General features: G+C 36.5%; 1 protein-coding gene across 1 annotated transcript in view; it reads left to right on the top strand.

Annotated features, from left to right (window-relative positions):
* LOC126248435 (beta-galactosidase-like) overlaps positions 1-23,031 on the top strand; it is a 287,520-nt gene that overhangs the window by 222,784 nt on the left and 41,705 nt on the right. The window contains exons 9-10 of the mRNA XM_049949413.1: positions 770-1,045; positions 2,775-2,909. Of these exons, the coding sequence (XP_049805370.1) occupies positions 770-1,045; positions 2,775-2,909 (411 nt within the window). The remainder of the gene's footprint in view (positions 1-769; positions 1,046-2,774; positions 2,910-23,031) is intronic.

Genomic DNA, 23,031 nt, shown 5'->3' with positions numbered 1-23,031 from the left:
TGCCAGTACCTCGTCTCCTACCTTCTGAACTTTACAGAAGCTCTCCTGCTAACCTTGCAGAACTAGCACTCCTGAAAGAAAGGAAAAGGAAGGCAAAGATCCTGAGTTTGAGTCTCGGTCCGGCACAAAGTTTTAATCTGCCAGGAAGTTTCAGGTACAAAGATGTATGATAACCTCTATGAATCTATTGGACTACAATGCTAGACACTGCTGCACAGGTCATTGAATTCATTCAGCATAATTGCTACTGTAATTGGGTAAATTCAGGAAAAAGTTTGAAGGTTACTGATTTGCCACAGATGAAGACAATCTGAAGACAATCACAGGAATTTTTATATAATCGGTAAGGGGATAATTGAACTATTTAGGAAGTGTTGAAGTTTCATATGCCTAACTATTGTACTGATATTTCTGTATGTATAATACAGTTCTCTACTGTATAAGGTTAAACGTTGTTTTTCATGTTAACATTTTGGCTTGTATCACTCAAATCTGTCTTTTCATTAAAAAACAGGGATTTTTTTTTTCAAAAAAATGAATTACCTGAAAGTAAAGAATGTGTGTTTTGGCAACTGAGCATTTCACTGGTCATGTCAACAGTGAATTGCACGCTTTAAGTAAACAACAACCACATTATTCCATTAATTTTATAATTAAACAGTTATGAGAAGAAGAATAATTATATGTTTATACATAATTCAAAGTTGCATTTGTCTGGTGGTTTTACACTGCTGCAATTTAAAAAATATATATATTTTTTGCATTTCAGTATTTACCTCTGCCAGATATTCCATTACCAGTTCCTTCAGAAAAGGGGGATTATGGTACTGTGACTCTGTATCCAGTTGCTGCCTTATTGAGTGATCTGTTACGGGAAACACTTGGAAAAAAGTACAAATCATCATTGTATCCTAAGACATTTGAGCAATTAGGGCAAAACAGTGGCTTCATATTATATGAAACAATAATTCCAGATGATTTAAGTGATCCTGCACTGCTTGATGTACCAGGAGTGAGAGACAGAGCAATTGTTCTCATTGACAGGGTAATAATCTTGTACCATTTTTGAACTATAGAATAATATTGAAGGAAGTTATTTAAAAATTTTATTATGGAAAAATAGTTATGAGAAACAGTATTCGCTTCTATTTGAACTCTCATCCTTTTTAATTATAAAATTTTAATTATACATTATTTTTTATTATAATCATAAATCTGTTCACAATTCCTCATTAAACGCTGGCTGTCTTACAGGGTATCTGGTTAAGTCTTTACATATATAGTTGATTACAAGGTCATTTTTACAGAAAAACTATTGAAAACTTAAATTCTACTTGTTTATCAATATTTTTAAAAACTACTATCATCAATATGTTTTGAATTGGTGTTCTAATAACTAATCATAGATCTTACATTTCAAATTACTGTATTATAAGGAAAGGACTGAGCATTTATTGTAACTTTTAAAAAAAATTTTAAACATTAATTTGTGTATGTTTCTGGTCTTTTCCAATCTCTGTCTTTGTATATAAAAGTGCACTTTGCCTCTAGTGATGTGACATTGTATGTTCTCTCTGGTGTCAAACTTATTTAACTTGACTGAATTATGCAATAAATTGCAGAGAATCATCAAAGTTCCAGTATTAATTTCTTATACTACTTGATGACTGATTTCAAGCCTAAGCTCATAATCATATCATCCAATAAGATATGCAATAACAGACATTATGACAGCCACATGAATGTTCATTGTAGTTGAACACACCTCTAGTATAAAGCAGAATGGAGTTGACCTTCACTCGCAAAAGTTGAAGTTCAGCCCTGTACTGCTTTATACTAAAGATGTGTCTAACTACAGTGAACATTGATGTAGATGGTTACATATGTTACTGCATATATGATCTGATAGCTTAGGCTCAAAACTAGTCACCAAGTAATAAAGAAGATTAATACTGCAACTTTGATGGTTCTCTGCAATTTATTGCATAATTTTGTTACCTAGAATTGTTGCCGATGTCATGCCTTCCAGAATTCTGGAAATTAGTAAATCATTTAAATATCTTTTGACATAAAGTAATTCTTTATAGATGTACAGTCACTGTCTTAAGCATTATAAAATATGTAGGGGTAACATGAATGCAGATGGCTGATGACTGTAATGGATAGAGAAATGTAGAGGAGACTATTATCCAGAAATGAATGTCAAATGGTTGATGATGCTTGTTGATGATGAAGATATATAAAATTGGATGTCTATGATTTGTTCCACATCCTCTAGGATAACCTCTCTAAGGATGTGTGGAATAAACATTAAATATAAGAATTTTAATTCTTTTATAAAATATTTATTCTGTATCAATACTTTGATGTGATCCATATCAGAAAGAATCTCCTCATTTGGAGTTTCTGAAATCTAATCTAATCTGAGCTGTTTCTTAAGCTCACAGAGGATTCTTGTTTCTGGGATGAGAGTTTCCAGGAATTTCACTGCCTTTGTGATTAAATCTCACACATGATTATGTTTGTTTATGAATACACAATTCAAATAGAAAACTCAAAAGTCACACATTCATTTCACTGTTTTATCTACATTTAAGTATATTGAATGCATCTAATGATGTTTGAAATATTCAGTTCAGATTTTCTTGCATTAAGTTCATATAAAATTTATGTAAAGTTACATCTGTTTCAGAAATGGCTTGATGTTATTTATATTATTTTATGTTCATGACAAAATTTTGACCCTATGTTTCAATTTTTATTGTCATTTTCAGATGTTTGTCACAATTCTCAGTCGTGCTCAAGGGATAACCTCAGCAGCATTATTAGCCAGACCTCGTAGCACACTACAGCTGCTTGTAGAAAATCAGGGAAGAATCAATTATGGGTCAGAAATGAAAGATTTTAAGGTATTTATTAGGACTTAACATTCAGTATTAGATGGAATTTTAGTAGGAGAAAATGATATTTGAGAAACTAAAGTCTACTAAGTAAAAGTTTTCGATCATCTGTACATACACTGTTTGAGTCTGTGTGAATCTGTCCCTCACTTTTCACTAAAGTGTTAATTTCATTAGTGGGTTTGAATTCTTTTTAAAGCCTAACTGCCACTTCAAGAATGGTCATAGAATGAGATGTGGTAAATCAACACATACCTGCAAAAACAACTAATGTAATTTTTTTCTGGGCATTTTTGGAGCTTAAAATCCAAATATGGCTAGTGTAATACTATAGTAATGTCATTCTTTGAGAATGCCAATGACAAAATACAGCATTAGTTCTGATTAATGAGAAATTTTTAAATGCAATCAAAGATTCAACTAACCAGCTTGCTGCAGTAAGTCTGTGATTCCATATTTTGCACAATGAAATTGAAGATTGAGATGGAAGAAATCACTGAGCTTCAATAGCTACCAGAAATGTTATTCATTATTGATCAACAGTGGCACTAGAGATTTTTAATATATTTTATGTTTAAAAATTATACAGCCAATATTATATTTATTTACTTGTTGCACTAATGAAATGTAAAACAGGCTGGAAAGTTTTGAGTAAATTAAAACAGAAAGTCATTACAGACAGTGTTCAATATATATTTTTATTTGAACATGAAACTTCCATATTATTTTAGAATAGGCATCATAATGAATAGGTTTTGTATTTGCAGTTAGTACATAAAAATGTTCACAAATTTACTGAAACCACATTATTGTGCTTAAATAATATTTAACCCACTGAATTGAGCAGTTTGAAATCAATAGCACAGGTTCTATTTCTTATTGTAATGCAGTACTCTAGAAATTTTAACATGCAGTAATTAATACTACATTAAGTCAGTGACATTTGTATTATAAATTACTGAAATGTGCTGATGCCTAATTTGATGTGCATTCACTTAGAAGGTATAAAGGTTACAGTTTCATGTGATGTTGATGTCATGGTAATTGGAGATGGTAACTCAATTGAAGGAAGAAACTATCCTGTCATTCATCTGAGTCAATGGAGGTAGTCACAAGATATTGAAATTCAGGTGGTTGCATACAGATTTGAAGCCCATGTCTACTGAGTGTAGATCGAGTGTTGTAATTACTGCAACACTTCAATCGGTAATTTACCTGTTGATGTAAACTTTTAAAGTAAGCAAGGTGTATTACAAAATAACTATGAATATTTAGTTAGTGACTTAAAAATATGACAACAGCTAATAATGATTATCAGTTAAATATATAATCCTTTAACGAGTTTTTAAAATGATTGAAAGACAGATTGCAATTTTTTCTGTTAGTGGCTTCACAGTGATGATAACAACAACTTGGTAAAAAAAAGTCACTAAAAATAATGATGACCAAAGTCCTTCTACACTGAGGGGCCAAATGTCATGGAATAGTGATATGCACATATGGATGTGGTGGTAGTATCACATACGCAAGGTATAAAAGGGCAGTGCATTGGCAGATGGCAGAGCTGTCACTTGAACTCAGGTGATTCATGTGAAAAAGTGTTCAAAGTGATTATGCCCACATGACGGGAATTAAGAGACTTTGAACAGGGAATGGTGGTTGGAGCTAGATGCATGGGACATTCCATACGGAAATCATTACTGAATTCAATTTTCCAAGATGTACAGTGTTAAGAGTGTGCAGAGAATGCCAAATTTCAGGCAATACCTCTCACGATATACAATGTAGTGGCCAATGTCATTCAGTTAATGACTGAGAGCAGTGGTGTTTGCATAGAATTTTCAGTGCTAACAGACAAGCAACACTGAGTGAAATAACCAGAGAAATCAGTATGGGATATACAATACACATATCTGTTGAGACAATGTGGTGAAATTTGGCATTAACGGGCTATGACAACAGACCGACGTGAGTGGCTTTGCCAACAGCATGACATCATCTACAGCACCTCTCCTGGGCTCATGACCATATCAGCTGGACCCTAGATCACTGGAAAACTGTGGCCTGGTCAGATGAGTCCTGATTTCAGTTAGTAAGAGCTGATGATAGGGTTCAACTGTGGTGCAGACCCCATGAAGCCATGGACCCAAGTTGCCAACAAAACACGTGCAAGCTGTTGATGGTTCCATAATGGTGTGGGCTGTGTTTTCATGGAAGAAACTGTGTCCTCTGATCCAGCTGAACTGAGCATTGACCATCTGAAGCCATTCATGGGTTTCATGTTCCCAGACAATGATAGAATTTTTGTGGGTGATAGTGCACCATGTCACAGGGCCACAATTGTCACAACTGGTTTAAAGAACATTCTGGATAATTCAAGTGAATGATTTGGTCAACTAGACCACATGAGTCCCATGGGACATTTATGGGACATTATCAACAGGTTAGTTCATGTACAAAATCCTGCACCAGCAATACTTTCACAACTATGGATGGCTGTCAAGACAGCATGGCTCAATATTTCTGGAAGGGACTTACAACAACTTGTTGAGGCCATGCCACATTGAGATGCTGCACTGTGCCAGGCAAAAGAAGTTGTGACACAATATTAGCAGGTAACCCGTGACCTCTGTCACCTCAGTGTATTTAATACACTCACATTTCAGTTTCAGTTTTAATTTATTGCTCGTAACATGTAATTTTGCATGCCTGAGCATTATCAACCAAGTATAAAGTTTTTACAATTAAAATTTTTTTAGTTTAAATTATTTCTTATGACATTATAATTCATGATAAATGTAAGTTATAAGGGCATTTTTGGACAAGCCTCTGCTTGACTTGCTTTTTAAAAGTATACCCTGTCAATATATTAACTTGTTTGGTAACAAGTTATTAAAAAGAGCTCCTTTGACATAGGGGCTTTTCGCTGTTTAAGTTAACCTTCTGTTAACCATATGAAAGTGCTTTCTGAGCCACACTTTGTTCCATAGTTGAGAATATCCGTGTTTCTTTTTATGTCTTCTTTCACTAACATTGTAGTTTCTAGTATATTCATGGCATAAACTATGAGAATATTGTGTCGAATGAATAGGGGTTTTCAAGAAGCTCTTGGTTTTACTTTTGCTATGATGCACAAGGCTCACTTCTGCAGTATTAAATCCCTTTTCATATTAGTTTGACATGTCCTATCCCACAGCACTATTCCATAAGGCAAGAAAGGGTACACTAATCCATAATATACAGTCCTTTGGGTTTCAGAATTAAAATATGATGATAATCTTCTTTTCCATAAGGCAAGAAAGGGTACACTAATCCATAGTATACAGTCCTTAGGGTTTCAGAATTAAGATATGATGATAATCTTCTTTTCCATAAGGCAAGAAAGAGTACACTAATCCATAGTATACAGTCCTTAGGGTTTCAGAATTAAAATATGTTGATAATCTTCTTAATACATATAGACTGGGTGTTATTCTTTTACAGACATAATCAGCTTCTTGCTTCCATGAATGTCGATCATCTATGCATAAACCCAATAATTTACAGTCTGTACAGGTTTTTGGTAGAAAGTCATCAATCACAGTATTTTGTCTGTTTGGACCACTTGGTTTAAAATGAACAATATTAGTTTTTTATGTGTTTGCTTTTGGTTGTCTCTTTCAAAGTGAGCTCTTGCCTTTTCAATAAAGTTATGTATCTCTTCAATTAGGCTGGGTTCACTGTTTGCACAGCAAACACCAGATGTATTGTCTGCATACATAGTGAGCAATTGCTTATTGTCAAGAGAACTTTTGAAATCATTTACATATGGTAGCAGATGAATAGGCCTGGAACTAATAGGAAGCCCTGAGGAACAACAAAATGCATACTGCTTATACTTGACCTTCTCCTCTCCAGTTTTTCTCCATTAGAGTATGTAAGCTCTGTGCACTGCTGTCTACCATTTAAATATGTTTCTAGCAGCTGCATGAGTTTTTCAGTGACACAACTCTTAGCAGTTTTTGATATGAGCACATCATGATGTACTCTATTAAAAGCCCTTGAGAGATCCAGGAATGCTCCTGCTGCTTGGGGCTCTTCATTTATTTTTTCAAGTACATGAGGACAAATTGTACTGCTGCGGAGATGGTACTTCAACCTCTCCTGATACCATGCTGGAAATCACATAGTATGTCAGCACTGTTGTAATGTGCCAGCATTTATTAAAATATTATTTTCTCTATCAGTTTGCTGAAAGTGAGATTAGGACAATGGCTCTGTAGTTCTGTACATGATTTATTTCCCCCTTTATGTGTATTGGTTTAACTGCAGCCAGTTTCAACTTGTGACGGAACTCACCATTTTCTAGAACACAGTTTATTAGATGAACTAGTGGTTTCATTAGTTCATGTTTGCATTTCTTCAATAGATATGGAGAAATTTCATCTAATCTTGCTGATTTTTTGTTTCTGAGTCTATCAATAAGCTGGAGAATGTCATATGCGCTTCCTATGGGTAGTGTACTGCCATTCTGTTTGCTACTGGACTCCAATGTGTCTTGTATATTCTGTTTCATAGAGACATCATTTTCAATAGTATTTATGAAATAATTATTAAAAATATTGCTGACTAGAAGGGGATCAGCAAAATCATTATTATTCACACTTAATTGTACATTATTAATTTTAGTTTCTGTTTCAGTGTTTCCGATTTTATTTACAACTGACCACCAAGTCTTTGAAACATTATCTGAACCTCATATCTGCAGGCTGATTCTTTCTGCTTTTAATCTCCTAACTTCTTTGTGGTACTTATATTTGTACTGCTTGTACAGTTCTGTATGTAACTGTGAGTTAGTCAGTCTGTGTAAGCTATGCATGTTTTCCATTTTTTCTTTCAGATCTTTTGTTTTAAAATCTAATGGCACAGATTTTGACTTTAAATGTTGATTTTTCTGGATACCCACTTTTTTAAATGGCATGGCTCTATTTAAGTTCTCAGTCATAATTTCTGTGAACATGCTTCATTTATTGTTGACCCCTAAGGTAGTACTTACTGATTCCCATGATTCCTAGCTTACACTGTGTCTTAGTATAGTGGCCGCAGCGTGTGGCCTTGCGGCCACGTTCTCACTTCCCGAGCACGGGGTCCCAGGTTCGATTTCCATCGGGGTCAGGGATTTTCACCTGCCTCGAGATAACTGGGTATTTCTATTGTCCTCATCATTTCATCATCATTCATGTAAGTGGTGAGATTGGGCTGCGAAAAGGTTGGGAATTTGTATGGGCACTGATAACTGTGCAGCTGAGCACCCCACAAACCAAATGTCATCATCATCATCTTAGTATAGCAGATAGTATTGGGCTGTGCTCATACATTTTTCTTGGTTTGAATTTGGTATTACATTTTAACACTAGTGTTTGACCTAGAGGTGACCATTTATGATGGCTGTTGAGGTGATTTGGTCATAATTTGTGATAACATGACCAATTGAACTACTATGTGTGTTAGCTATTCTGGTGGGTAATAGTCCAAGAAGATCTTTAGCCCCATAAGATGGGATACAATCTGTAAAACATTTGCTTTCCTGACCATCAAGTAAAGTGTTGATGTTCAGATCTCCCAGTATGACAAGATTTACACTTCTACAACCTGACATTAATTTACTTAAAATTCTGGTAAGTGATTTCAGAAAAGCATCAAACTTTCTACAGGGGGTCTATATACACCTATGACTTGGAAAGGAACAGTGCACAGTGTGAGTTTAAGAATTCCAATTTCGAAGTCTTTGTCAACACGGAAATTGTTTCGCCATAGCATTTTTTCTGTGGTTGTTATGAATTTACATTTTCTGAGTACATGGCAACATCACCACCTTTATTATGTGTTCTACAGTAGAACATAGCTACAATTTAGCCTTCTAATTTGCAATATTGAATGTTGCCCACTGTTTGCTGGTGTTTTGTAACTATTACTACATGTGGAGATAGTCCTGTGATAAATGATTAAAAAGCATTTATTTTGTTTACTAAGCCCTGTACATTATAAAGTAAAAGTGATAAATTATTCTCATGTGGACTGAAATCTGTTTGAGGCACATATGAAAGACACATACTTGCATCTGGTGTTGCACTGGTGGTAAGTTTTATTGTCCTAATAAAACATTGCTCTTGTCCTGCTGATGTATTGTTTAAGTAACCTGGTATTTCATGGTTAACTCTCGTGCAAATTCATTATTTTTGTCCTTGAGAGGGATGGCCTCTGCACATTCAATTTGCTTTGTACTACTTCTTGGATGTGTAGGTACATTATAACTAAGTCCTTCCCTAGTCTGTTGACATGTAAACCCTGGGATGTGTTGTATCTCCTCCCTACACAGCTTATGTCCACAAATGTAACATTTTTTAATCTCATGGATATATTTAGGATCTGTTTATTTGCACTTTGCATTTCTTTATTTACACACAACCAGACTGGCAAGTCATTTCAATCTGGAACAGTGAACATGATAATGTTTGAGCTTCTCAGGTCATGTAGCTTTTGTTTGAGTGAGATCACTAGATCATTTATTCCATTTCTTGATACATCAATTGTTCCTGCTAAGAACACAAAAAAGTCATTATTTGTTGTTGCTGTTTGCATGTCAGGGTTAATGGAAATCACTGCTTGAAATGTTGCACCTTGTTTCACTGTATTTTGTGATTGCTTCTAGACTGAAATTCGGCTGCTATGTCCTGTCCTTGACTATCTGCAAATAGGGTTATTTGACATGTTTTTGCTGGTTTATGATAACTCTTTTTAGGCTTGCATGGTGGCACTGGCCCCCTTTTTTTGTGCATAGTAGTCAGTAATTCATCTTAAGAAACACTTGATTATGATTCACTGTCGGTGATTACACTCAAGTATGTGTACTCCCCCCCCCACCCCCCACCCCTGTGGTTCAAAGTTACTCTCTCGTTCTTTGTTTCTGATCTCATTTTTCTTCCCATGTGGTTCAACACAGCTCTTTGAGATATTGTAGTCTACAATTAAAAGCACTTTAAAAGGGTTTTCATGCACCAAGATTATGCCACTGGTACATTTACCATCTACACTATTTTGGCAAAATTAACTCTTTTCTATGGATCGTAAATTTTTCTGTGCTGAATGAACAGGGTGTATGTAAAGTCTGGGGACACTTTCAATTATTCATTGCACAAAAACGCAACATTGTACAGATGTCATACATATTGCATTTTGAAGAGAAACTCTGAATTTTTATATATATATATATATATATATATATATATATATATATATATATATATATATATATATATATATATATATATAAAAAAACAAAGATGATGTGACTTACCAAATGAAAGTGCTGGCAGGTCGACAGACACACAAACGAACACAAACATACACACAAAATTCAAGCTTTCGCAACAAACTGTTGCCTCATCAGGAAAGAGGGAAGGAGAGGGAAAGACGAAAGGATGTGGGTTTTAAGGGAGAAGGTAAGGAGTCATTCCAATCCCGGGAGCGGAAAGACCTACCTTAGGGGGAAAAAAGGACGGGTATACACTCGCACACACACACATATCCATCCACACATATACAGACACAAGCAGACATCTCACAAGCAGACATATATATAGACATTCAATATGCGAACCATGAGTGATCCAGAAGATGTCAATATGGTAATCAAATACACTCCACATTCACTGCACTCACACTTGGACATCCGCTTCTCTTTGCTGGGCACAAACAACCCGTTGTAATGAATTTGTTGTGCCAGTGGTAAATGGCCTTCCTTGTTGGTGGCTTCTTACTTTACTTGGTTCTGAACATCAGCTGAACAGCTGCAGCACACTTGCTTTTGTCAAAATCCAACACACAGAAAGCTCGCTCTCCACTTGAACTCGCCATGTTTGCGACTAGCGCTGGACTTTATGTACACCGTATATATGTCTCTGCGACAAAAATTCAACTAGGTCCCACCAGTCCAGTGGGGGAAACATATGGGATGGGGGGTGCGTGGGCTCACCGTCCATCCCCCCCTCTCCCCCTCTCCCCCTCTTGTGGGTCTGCTCGCATTGGGTCCTCTCGCATTGCCACCACCACCAGTCAGCCCGCACGCTATTCTTTCGTTTCTTTCATCAGTCGACTCGACTGAATCGAGTTACTGAGTAGTTGTAGTTTCCTATATAGATTTCACATTCATGTCATCATATTTTATATGTTTCTGTCTGGCACGTAGATAGCTAACATGTACCTATGAGAAAAGTTGCGCCCACTCCAGTGATCTCGATACGTTATTCTGTCTGGCATTTGTTTGAGAAAAGTCAAGAAAATTCTACTGTTTCCTTGTGCAGAGAACCTTCAATACACAGCATTATAAATAGAGACTATTCACCAAATAGGAAGCTAGTTTACATTCAGAAGCAGAAATATTAAGGCTGAAGAATGAATAAGTAAAACGTCCTAGTTGTAGCAAGTGCAAGTGTGAAGATTAGTCAAGAGAGAGAGTAATCAGTTGTTTTTGAAGTATTAATAATAGTAATTCGTAGTAACTTCTCAGTGAAAGTATCATTACAAGACTCATAACAATCTTTTTACTAATAATGTATCAATTGCTTCCCATACCTTACTTGTAATATGGGTTAGGTATGGGGAACTATTGACGTGTATATCTCCAGTAACAGTGACTTTCGAGAAGATTCCTAAAAATGCATTGTTACTATAGAGGCCATCTATTGAATGTGCTACAAAGGAATGAACTGCCAGATGATGTCATCATTGGAAACTCACCCTTATATTACAAATTGTAAGATACATATTGGCTTGTCGCTTTCACAGTAGGTGTTTGTTCACACTCCATAAAAGTCTGGAAGTGAACATTCTGGCAGCGAATGTCCTTGAAACAACCAAGTGACATATATAAGGAAAGCAGAATCGCTGCCAGGTAGTCAGTTCGAAAGTTACAATTGTCGCAATAACTTGGAAGTAATAAAAAGTTAATCACTGCGATTATTGGCTGTTACCACGGACTTCAGTCAGTGTTGTGCTTAGTGATATTAGAAGTATGTGGAGTGTCCCCCTGTGTGTTTTACTGCTAAGTGTACTAGTGTTGTATTTTTCAGCTTGAATAAAGTGTTTATTTGAGAATAATTGGCATATAATTTACCTACGTCATAACAATACAACAAAATGGATCATTATGTAATAAGAAAAAGAAAAGTGGAAACATCTGAAGATTCCGGTTACCGTTTAGCCACAAAATCACTACCAGATGTATAGGCAGAGCCCAGCAGTTCTTCTAAACTTTCACAACAAAGTTCATCAACTGATTCCCTTAATCCCATGGATATTGGCAATTTTTTGGATATATTTGCATCAGGAAATATTAGTGATCATATAAAACACAAGCATCTCACAGCTCCAAGGAAACTTGGAAAAGGTTATATCTTTCCTACTTAAGAGCACAACAAGAGGGGATGGGTTGAACACAGGCAAGTGCACGATAATAACTTTGAACAGTATCTATGGCTGGTGTCCTCACTAGTTAAAAAGGGACTTCTTTGCATTAACTGTTCTATTTTTGTGAATAATAAAATGGTTGGAGGAAAGAAATCCATTATTGTCAAGAAACTTGTGACTGAGTCACTAACAAAGTTTTCTAAACTTACTGGTAAGGATGGAGACCTTGAGACCCACTCTCAGCTCATGTACCACAGTGAAGTGTCAACAGATGCAAAATTATTTTTGGTGACATGAGACAGCCATGAACTTGAGGCCATAAATCAATTGTCAAGACAGAGAATGGAAAGCATTAGGGAAAACAGAGGCTGTCTTGTATCTATAATAAAACCAATCATATTTTGTGGAAAGCTAAATATTCCTCTGCAGGGGCATAGAGATGATGGGAAACTATTAGAAAATGAAAATGATCGTGAAAGTATAGTGAGTAACTAGGGAAACTTTAGAGCTCTTGTAAGATTTAAAATTGATGCTGGGACTTGCAACTAAGACATCACCTTGAGACCACTAAAGCGAACGCCACTTACATAAGTAAAATAACTTGTAATGAACTTATTTCACGCTGCAAAACAGCGATGTTATCGAGAGTACTGGAGGAAAGCAAAGATTCTTGTTATTACATCATAATCTTGGATGAGACTACAGGCATAGTGCACATTGCCCAACTGAGTTTAGCTGCACAATATGTTGATGGTGATGGCAAATTACCTGAAAGATTTTTGGGTTCTGTTGACATCCATAAAGACAATGACTGTAGTTGAAACATTGACAATGAAGTATTAGGTACTACGATTCTAAGGAGAATGGAAAGCCTTTCTCTGTCACTGGAGAACTGTGAGGGTATAAGCTGTCATAGTTGCCCAGTTAATATGACAGAACTGAAAGAAGTTATGGCTACAATAAAAAAAAGAAAGCTATCAATGCCCAAGTTGCAGTCATCAGCTCAACCTCGCTGTCTCTTACAGGGTTGCAAAGTTACAAGTGTAAGAAACTTACTTGGTACTATTGAAGAAGTAGTATTGTTCTTTACAGCATATATCAAGTGGTTCTCAACAGTGAAAAGTCATCTAAAACACTCGTTGCAGTCACATTGTCAAATGAGATGGGCTGAGCAACATGATGCTGTTATTCAATTCGCAGCTGATCTCGGAACTGTTTGCAAAGAAATACAGTGCTGGAGGGATAGAAAAACAGCTGCCAAAGTCAATATTCTTCTTTGAGCTCTCTCTAATTGTGAGTTTATTATCACTCTGTTTACACTGAGTGACATCATGAGCATAACATATCCAGTTAGCAAAGTCTTACAAGACCCTGGCTTGGACGTCGTGATGGCAAAATCAAAATTAGATATGACACTCAAGGTGTATGATGGCATGAGAGCTAATACTGATAGCCACTGTGCTCATATTGTTGAAGAGGTGAAGGCAGTTATGGAATAGTTAGATGCGGAGATGAGTGTACATCATCTTACAGGCAGGCAAAAACACAAGGAAAACTGTGATAATAATGACAATGCTATGACATATTGGAAAATAACTGTTTTTATTCCAGCACTGGACTATATTATGACTGACATGAGAGAACGTTTTGCTGAAGAAAATATTTATCATTTAAAATTCAACATACTTTTGCCCTCACAACTACTGAAACAGGATGGTAATCATCTGGGACATATATTGAATCAGTGCTTAACTGAACTACCATTCTTTGAAGAAGAATCACTCTTTGTGATTAAAAAGAGACTAATGGGAGAGATTCTTCAATACAAACAAATGAGCATAAATGCCCTTAATGATCATGATTGTGTTATGCAAGCATTGTCTGTCTGTCCTAGATCTGACTATCCTACTTTGCACACACTGTAAGAAATATTTGCATGTTTACGTGCATCTATTGCTAGAAAGACATGGCTGAAGTTGACAATGAAAGAGGATCGACTTAATGGCTTAGCTCTGTTGAACACGCACCCTGACATTGATTATCCTATTGATGATGTAATTAACCAATCTGCCAGGAAGAATAGGCACATAGAATTCATCATTTAAGGAAGAGAACCACAATTGTAACTTTTTTATACCATAAGATGGCATTGCCTTGTATATGTGTATAATCAGTTTTAATAAAACTTTCTTAAACCTTGCATGTGACTTGATTATTTTCTATGATGGTAAAAGTAAAGGTAGCTCAACATATCTTTAGCACCCCTCCTTGAGGCTTTTCTGTATCTGCCACTGCATCACTCGCAACAATATAAGTTGTAAACAGATTGTTTGTACCAAGAGATGAGCCTGGTTCTGAACTGGAACATCAGTGTTGTAGGAAAATTTTCCTCTAACTGAAATATTAATTCAAATTCTATTATAATGCAGGCTTTATGACATTGTGACCCAACTTGTAACCATGACCTTGTGGTGGTGTTTGGGCATACAAACCCAAAGGTTGTCTTAGAGTACCCTATTGCAGTGTAAAATCTCTAATTAAGACTACAGTTGGTGCTACTGTAGGTGATGAAACCTCCAAGTGTGACATATCCAGTGGGTCCAACAGCAGTGCCTTAAACTGTGGTATCAATACTTTAGAGACCTATAACTGTGTCTTCATCATAATTTATGCTATGTTATCACTTAGTTTAGCATTGACACCCTTCTGTAAATCCTCATTATCATTGTTACTTGCTAACAAAGAGGAGGACACCACTTCCATGCATGGCATTCATATTAGACTGCAGAATTAGAACCACAACTCAGGTTTGTTTCACACAGGAAGGCTGGCAATTGTGGTACGTAACACATTCTGTTGAATGGAAGAAGTTGTCTCTGAGCCATATCAAGGGTGCAAAAGCTCTTGTTGAGTACTGTGGCAGTGTTGCTAATGCCTGAGATGCCACTCGCCTTGGTGGAAGTGGACATTGCTGGTGTTGATGCTGAGTAACTACCAGCAATTCTGCCACTGCATATTTTTCACTGAGAACTTTGTTACCATCTCTGACACACTGTGAGTGTGCTGCTTGGGAGATTGGCATATGCTGTACATGTCATTGATGAGTAGGAAGTTAAGCAAGCTTGCCATGTTAAGCACTAAGCTTATGTGGTTCTTGTGCTTGCACTGGTGCCACTTGAGTAAGAGGCAGTACTCGGTAGAATAGGTGTGCGATGGAACTGTTAAACATTTGAGTGCAACTTCAGGTGGCAGTTCAGCACTGACTTGTAATCACTTGTCACTAACGAATGGTTTCAAGCCTATGTAACTGTTCATGTGGTATTGATGGATTTACTTGCAATCTGTGATGGAAGGCCATCACATTTTTGCTGGATGAGTTAGCTGTTTTTTGCACACAGCTGGAAATAACCTTAACTGTTATCAAGTGATTGGAATCTTCTGCAAATAGGTGTGTTGGTACAGACACCAGGAGACATGTACAAATGATATTAAAGGCACCTCAAGTACTATCCTCTTGCACGAAAACTGTCTCCTCTATAAGAATTACAAGGCTTGTCACTACTCATCTTTTGACTGTGAATGGTTTGTCAGTGGTAGGTTTAGGGGTGCTGTGCAAGGGAGACAGTGACTAGGGTGACTGGGGGCTACTACACCTACCCTGTTCACCAACAATTAGTATGGGGAATATTGCTACTCTATATGGAAATGGCAACAAGGGTTAGGTAGGATCACCTTTCACCCTCAGTGTGTATGCCTGGAGACCATTCAACATGTTGAAGAGACTGCTCCAACTGCTACTGAAGGAATAAGGTTCAACCAATTGTACTGGAATGAACAATACCTGTCATCTTTGATCTGAGCTCATACTTGGATCATTCCTGGGAGAGAAGGTTCAGAATACCAGCCCCACTCAAAGTATTTCAATGAGGCATTCTTCTGAGAACTTATAATGGTCCCACTGATTTTGAGTTGAGAGGAAGGCTGGAACCAGACTTCCATTGTTCTGTGATCAGCAAGGCTCCAAATTTCTAGACTTGCACCATGGGGATGAGAACTGTTGGGTTCTCCTAAATGGGTCAGTGACACACTACACATCAGAGGCCACTATGTGTCTGTGTGTGGGGTTCTTACCTCTTTAAGATGGCCATATTGAAACTGGAATCAGTGACAATGAGGTAGTTGTAGCAACAAATATTACTTAAGTGCAGAGGGTAACTTAAGTTGAAAAATTTACAAGTTCATCAAACTAGATAAATAATCAATAGCTTCATATCTCAGTAAGTAGCTTCACATATTGAACTCTGGGCAGGATCAAGTAGATGAAGTGTGGCCCAAGTTTAGGAGAACACTGTGCCAAACACAGGATACATCTATATCTAGTAGAACAGTTCATGAGGGGAATTACCCTCTGTAGTATATAGTCATTCTAAATAAACATCTATAGAAACAATAACTACTGCACAATAAGTGTAAAGTGAAGTATAGTAGTTACAGTGGCAGCTCATGCAAAATTTTACTGATGGGCTACAATGTGGTGGCCTTTAGCCTTATGACTTACAGCGATAGTACTAGGAACAAAATTGAATATATGAATTTTATGAATATAAACTGAACTGTTTAAATATATTTAAATTTTACAATAAATTGTTTAACATTACATAAAGTAAAACAAAACAAAAAAATTGTAGTATAAGTGAAAATTGAACCTGAGCCAATGAATTGCTAGTCGGTCCACTTGACCACTGTGCTACTAAGCCAATATGTGAACTGCTGCTCAAAAATCCCTCATACTCTATGTGCAAATCTTTAGATAGCATTTTACTTTCTCCTGTGACCCACTAAAGCAAAATATTCCAGGAACTTGGCTTCTACTCACTTAGTTTGAGCCAAGATTGTGAGCCTCATTCTGCACCCTCCTGTTGTTAGATATGCTTTTGGAATATATCCACCTTACTTTGAATCTTACTGTCTCCTTCAAAGATCTACAAGAAAAGAGTCTCTTTAGCAGATCATCCACAGAAAACACTTTTACACAAAATTTCCTTGTACTCTTGATTTTTTACCATCTTTTGACCATCCAAGGTAGTAATCATAACAAAATTAATATATTAATTTTACAGATACAAGTTAAACTGTTTAAATATATTTAAATTTCCCAAGTAATCATTTAATATTGTGAGGAATAAAATAAAATGAAAAAAAGAGTTATTGCAGCAGAGGGAATCAAACCCAAGATGTCAGATAGCCAGACAGTACTCATGATCACTTGGCCATGGCACCATTATTCCAACTGCTCCTAAAGAATCTCTCATGCTCAGCACCTGTACTTTCAAAGAAATATACTGATTTGGTGCTGCAAGCAACATAGCAGTTACAGTGCCAGTAGTGTTGGGATGGTATCAGAGTATGTGCAGTCAAAAACAGACAGGTGCACACCTTCTCTGAGTTGACTGTAGGATGGCAGATCATCATTCCAGCACTCAACACTGGTTTCTAGTTTTAGTATCTGCACAGGTATGACAACACTGCCTCACAGGTTGACAGTGGTTTGATAATAGCAGGGTCAGAACCCCATGAGAGGAAAATGAACTTGCCATGTGAGTCAATCTATGGGAAACAGGGAGTTCAAATCCACACAGAGACAGGCATGGGAATGACTCAGCACATGGCTGGCATGGACTGGAAACATCAAAGCACTAAGCAGCAACACATGGTGTGAAGCACAAGGCAATGTCTATGACGGTTGAACTCCTTTAAGCACTGGCCACCCAGCCTACTGTCACCCACAAGTAAACAATTCTGCCAGCAGCTCTGCCCATACTACACATTGCTTGTGCCCTCCATGGTAGGTTTCCACACTATCTGCTGCACTACCCATGTCAACTTGTCTGTCTCCATTGTGATGCATACTTGGAGGGATACGAAACTGATTATCATGCACAGAAAAGCATGCTTTCACCCATTTTATTTGTGTATCAGCATGCATTCGAAGAGAAATGGTGTAATTTTAGTGCAATTTCTATATTGAATACAAAGAAAAATGGTGCAATTTTAGTGTGATTCCCAGCTCACATACAAAAAGAAACAATATCATTTTAGTGCAATATTTACAGAGTGTGTTAGCACATTATCACATGATAGCCAGATGTCACTGAAGTATAGATATAGAGATGCTAAAGGAAATGCATTTGGTGGCCAAAACAGTGTGCATGAAGCTTTCAATTATTGCTGTGGCATAATCTTAACAAAAGCCCACTCACAAAACTTATATAAACTCTGATCGTATATAGAGTTTGATCAAACTTAGTGTCCAGACATTTGTGTATAATACAGAAACTGAAATTGAAAGAAGCAAATCAAAAGTAGAAACACAGAACTCTACTTTCGTATGTTACTTTACAAATCAAAACCCATGAGTAGTGTCCTGCTTTAATTCTTGCACCACTGCTGAGACGAATGATGTAGATATGTGTGCTTGTGACATAGACAAACAGCTGAAATCACTTTTTTTTTATTTTTTTATTTTATTATCCATCTCTAGGCATTAAAAATGCAATTGATGTCGTCATTTGTGTACATATACAGTTTACATAACTAACAGAAATGGTGTAATATACTGTAGATCATTATTGTCTAATAAGATACAAAATTTTTCCTTGATGCTGCACAAGGTATTTGCATTATATTTACATGTATAAGTTTAATCTAAGTGAAAATATATTAGTACCGGTACTTAAGATCATCTTTAGTGCACATTATAAACTCTTCTATTGCATAAAAAGTTTTTTCTCTAAGCCATTTCTTTGTGACACTTTTAAACTCATTCAGTGACACATTATGTGCCTCTATTGGCAACATGTTAAATAGTTTTACTCCCATGTACCTGTAACTATCTTGAGTTTTCTTTAGTCTAGCAACTGGGATGTCAGTTTGCTGTTTTATACATGTGTCTTGGTGATGGATACATCGTCGTAGTTTGTGACTGTGTTGGTGTTCTTTCGTGTATATCAGACAACTTAGTATAAAGAGGGCTGCAACTGTTAGTATTTTTAGATTTTTGAAATATAGTCTACAAGACTCGTTATTTCTGACTCCATGGAAGCATCTGACTGCCTGCTTTTGCCAAATGAAAACTTGTTTTGCTCCGGGTGAGTTTCCCCACAACAAAGTGGCATATGTTAAATGGGTGTGGAAAAAGGCATAGTATGCATTGAGTAATAACTTACCACTAACACATGACCTTAGTTTACCTAACAAATATGTGACATGTGCTAACTTAGTACAAATATAATCGGTATGACTCTTCCACGTTAATTTTGAGTCAAGATGGATCCCAAGTAGTTTACCTGAGACACAATCAATCTTATCACTCTTAACACACAAGTTAAAGAGAATATTTACATTTTTATCATGATTTATATGCAAGCCATTGAGTTGGAACCACTTGATGGCTGCTCTGAGATGAGCCTCACTTTCCTCGTTTAATTTTCCTAAGTCTTTCCCTGCTGTAACAAAAGTTGTATCATCTGCATAGAGTGTGGATTTACATAACATGGTGCTGGGCAAGTCATTTACATATATTATAAAAAGTAAAGGTCCAAACAGAGAGCCTTGTGGTACACCCTGCATGATATCCAAGACATTTGACCTCATATTTTTAAAATGCACAATTTGTTTTCTGTCACTCAGATATGATCTGATCAGAGATAGTTCTGAGCTTCTAATACCATAGCAGTGCAGTTTTTCTAGTAGTATCCTGTGACTGATACAGTCAAATGCCTTGCTGAGGTCCACAAGAGTGGCATTAACTGATAATCCTGATTTGAATGATGACAATATATATGAAACTACATCTTCAACTGCTTTTGCTGTTGACAGGCTGGACCTGAAGCCATACTGAGGGTCACTAAGAATATTATTCACAGACAGATGTTGACTGGTTTGGAGCTGTATGCAATATTCCACTACTTTTGATATGATGGGTACAAGGGAGATTGGACGGTAATTATTAGGACAGGACTTGCCACCTTTCTTGTGCAGTGGAGTAATAACTGCCATTTTTAAGGATGAAGGGAAACAGCCACTGACAAACATCCAGTTCATAAGAGAACAGAGTGGATGTGCTATTACATCTGCTATTTTTTTTATTACAAAATTGGAGAGACCATAAATGTCTTCTGATTTTGAGTAACTTAATTTTGCTATTGCAGTTTTAATATATGTTACTTTTACTTCTTTCCATTTAAACACAGGAACCATATCCTCAAAATTTTGTAGAAATGAATTTCTATTATTTGAGATATGGTTGTTGTCACATTTATGGATATGTTCATTTGCAGCACTGTTATTCATACTGGCAGCATTAATGAAGAAAGTGTTGAAATCATCTGGTGTGATACAAGCATCACATGAATTATTTTTGTTAACATCTTTATTTCCACCCAGATGAGTCTTGATAACAGTCCAGGCTGCTTTGCATTTATTTTGGGACTTATTAATATAATCATCATTTGCCTTGCACTTGCTTAACCTAATTCCTGCCTTGTTTTTGTTCCTCAAACTTATGTAGTTTGCTTTTTTGGCTTCACTATTTTTTGATTTGTCATAGGAAATCATTAACAGAGTTCTGAACCTTTGTAGGTCAGGTGTGAACCAGTTATGCACTGATGTGAGACCATGTTTCCTCATAGTTCCCTTATTTTTTCTCATGACTTTAGGGCAGCAAGTTTTAAATGTATCTGACAATGCACTAATGAATAATGTAAACACTTTTTCAATATGATTACTTTCCAGCAGAGTGTAATTCCAATTTGTCATCTTTATTTGTGTTCTGTAGTTATATGTATGGATATGTTCATTTGCAGCACTGTTATTCGTACTGGCAGCATTTAATGAAGAAAGTGTTGAAATCATCTGGTGTGATACAAGCATCACATGAATTATTTTTGTTAACATCTTTATTTCTACCCAGATGAGTCTTGATAACAGTCCAGGCTGCTTTGCATTTATTTTGGGACTTATTAGTATAATCATCATTTGCCTTGCACTTGCTTAACCTAATTTCTGCCTTGTTTTTGTTCCTCAAACTTATGTAGTTTGCTTTTTTGGCTTCACTATTTTTTGATTTGTCATACGAAATCATTAACAGAGTTCTGAACCTTTGTAGGTCGGGTGTGAACCAGTTATGCACTGATGTGAGACCATGTTTCCTCATAGTTCCCTTATTTTTTCTCATGACTTTAGGGCAGCAAGTTTTAAATGTATCTGACAATGCACTAATGAATAATGTAAACACTTTTTCAATATGATTACTTTCCAGCAGAGTGTAATTCCAATTTGTCATCTTTATTTGTGTTCTGTAGTTATCAATGTTCTCTTCATTCAAAAGCCTAATGTACTTAATTTTATTGGAGACAGATGCTGGCTCTTTTGTTATCAATTTTAACCAAATACCTTTATGGTCTGATAAAAAATGAGTATTGAATAGCACTAACTAGAGCTAACCTCCAGGGCATGCTGGAATCACTAACTAAATCTATATATAATTAGTGGCTGATTTAGCCTCTCTTTTATGTATAATTCAGGGGAGAGTGTTGTATTGAGTTGGTGCGTAAGTTCATAGCATTTTTTCATAAGTTTAACAAGCACAACAGATACACATAACATCAATACTATATTTTCATTCACTATGTACAACAGTCTGCCAATGCTCGGGTAACTTTTTGAGTCCATGACTCTAGAAATCACATGGTTTTGATACAAAGAAATCACTGAGCAATGTTTAGAGTGCATTTCTATCCAGAAAGGTAGTCCTCTGAAGGCTGTTTGTTAGAGAACATAAATGGTGAAAATCTGAGGGTGCAGGATTGGGTGAATAAGCTGGGTGCAGAATGACTTCCCAACCCAACTCCTGTATAGTGTTTTTTTCAGTCTAGCAGAATATGGGTGGGCATCAGCATGGAGTAGGATCACTTCATGCAGTCTTCCTGGTCACTGTTTTTGGATTGTGCCTGCAAGATACCTCGGTTGTTCACAATAAATGTCAGCAGTGATGGCTGCACCTTGGGGAAGCAATTTGAAGAACACCACACCATCCTTGTTCCTCGAGAAACATATAGTTATCTTCTGTGGATGTGGGTCATTGTAGAGAAAGTGTTTGCTTTGTTTAGCCTAAACCATTCCTGTCTTTTCCTTGTGTTAATATAAAGACACCATTTCTCAACACCAGTAATGATACAAGATAGGAATGGTCAGTGTTTTTCATGACAGTGTTTTTCAACAGCCAATTGATGAAAAACAAGCAAAGATGCACATACGGCCCCCTAACAGATTTTTGTGATTTTGACATAGAGCATGTGGTGTCTACACATCTAATTTTTTATCCTTCCCCATTGCTTGCAAATATCACATGATGGTGCAATGATCACAGTTCATCTCATTTTCCAGTTCTTGAATATGCTAACATAAATCACTGTGGTTTAATGTGTTTAAACAATCTTCATCAAACCCTGAACATCTTCCTGGATGTGTAGTCACTGATGTTAGAATGATCTTCCTTAAAATGAGAAAACCCCCTTTCTTGATGTGTTCTGTCCAGTGGCTTTATCCACATACATGGTGCAAATGTTTCTGGTTGCCACTGCTGTTGTCACCCTTCTATTGAGCTCACACAGAAGAATGTCAG

This window comes from Schistocerca nitens, chromosome 3 (genome assembly GCF_023898315.1).
Source record: "Schistocerca nitens isolate TAMUIC-IGC-003100 chromosome 3, iqSchNite1.1, whole genome shotgun sequence".
Classification (NCBI taxonomy): Eukaryota; Metazoa; Arthropoda; class Insecta; order Orthoptera; family Acrididae; genus Schistocerca; species Schistocerca nitens.
This window is presented reverse-complemented; position numbering and strand designations above follow the sequence as displayed.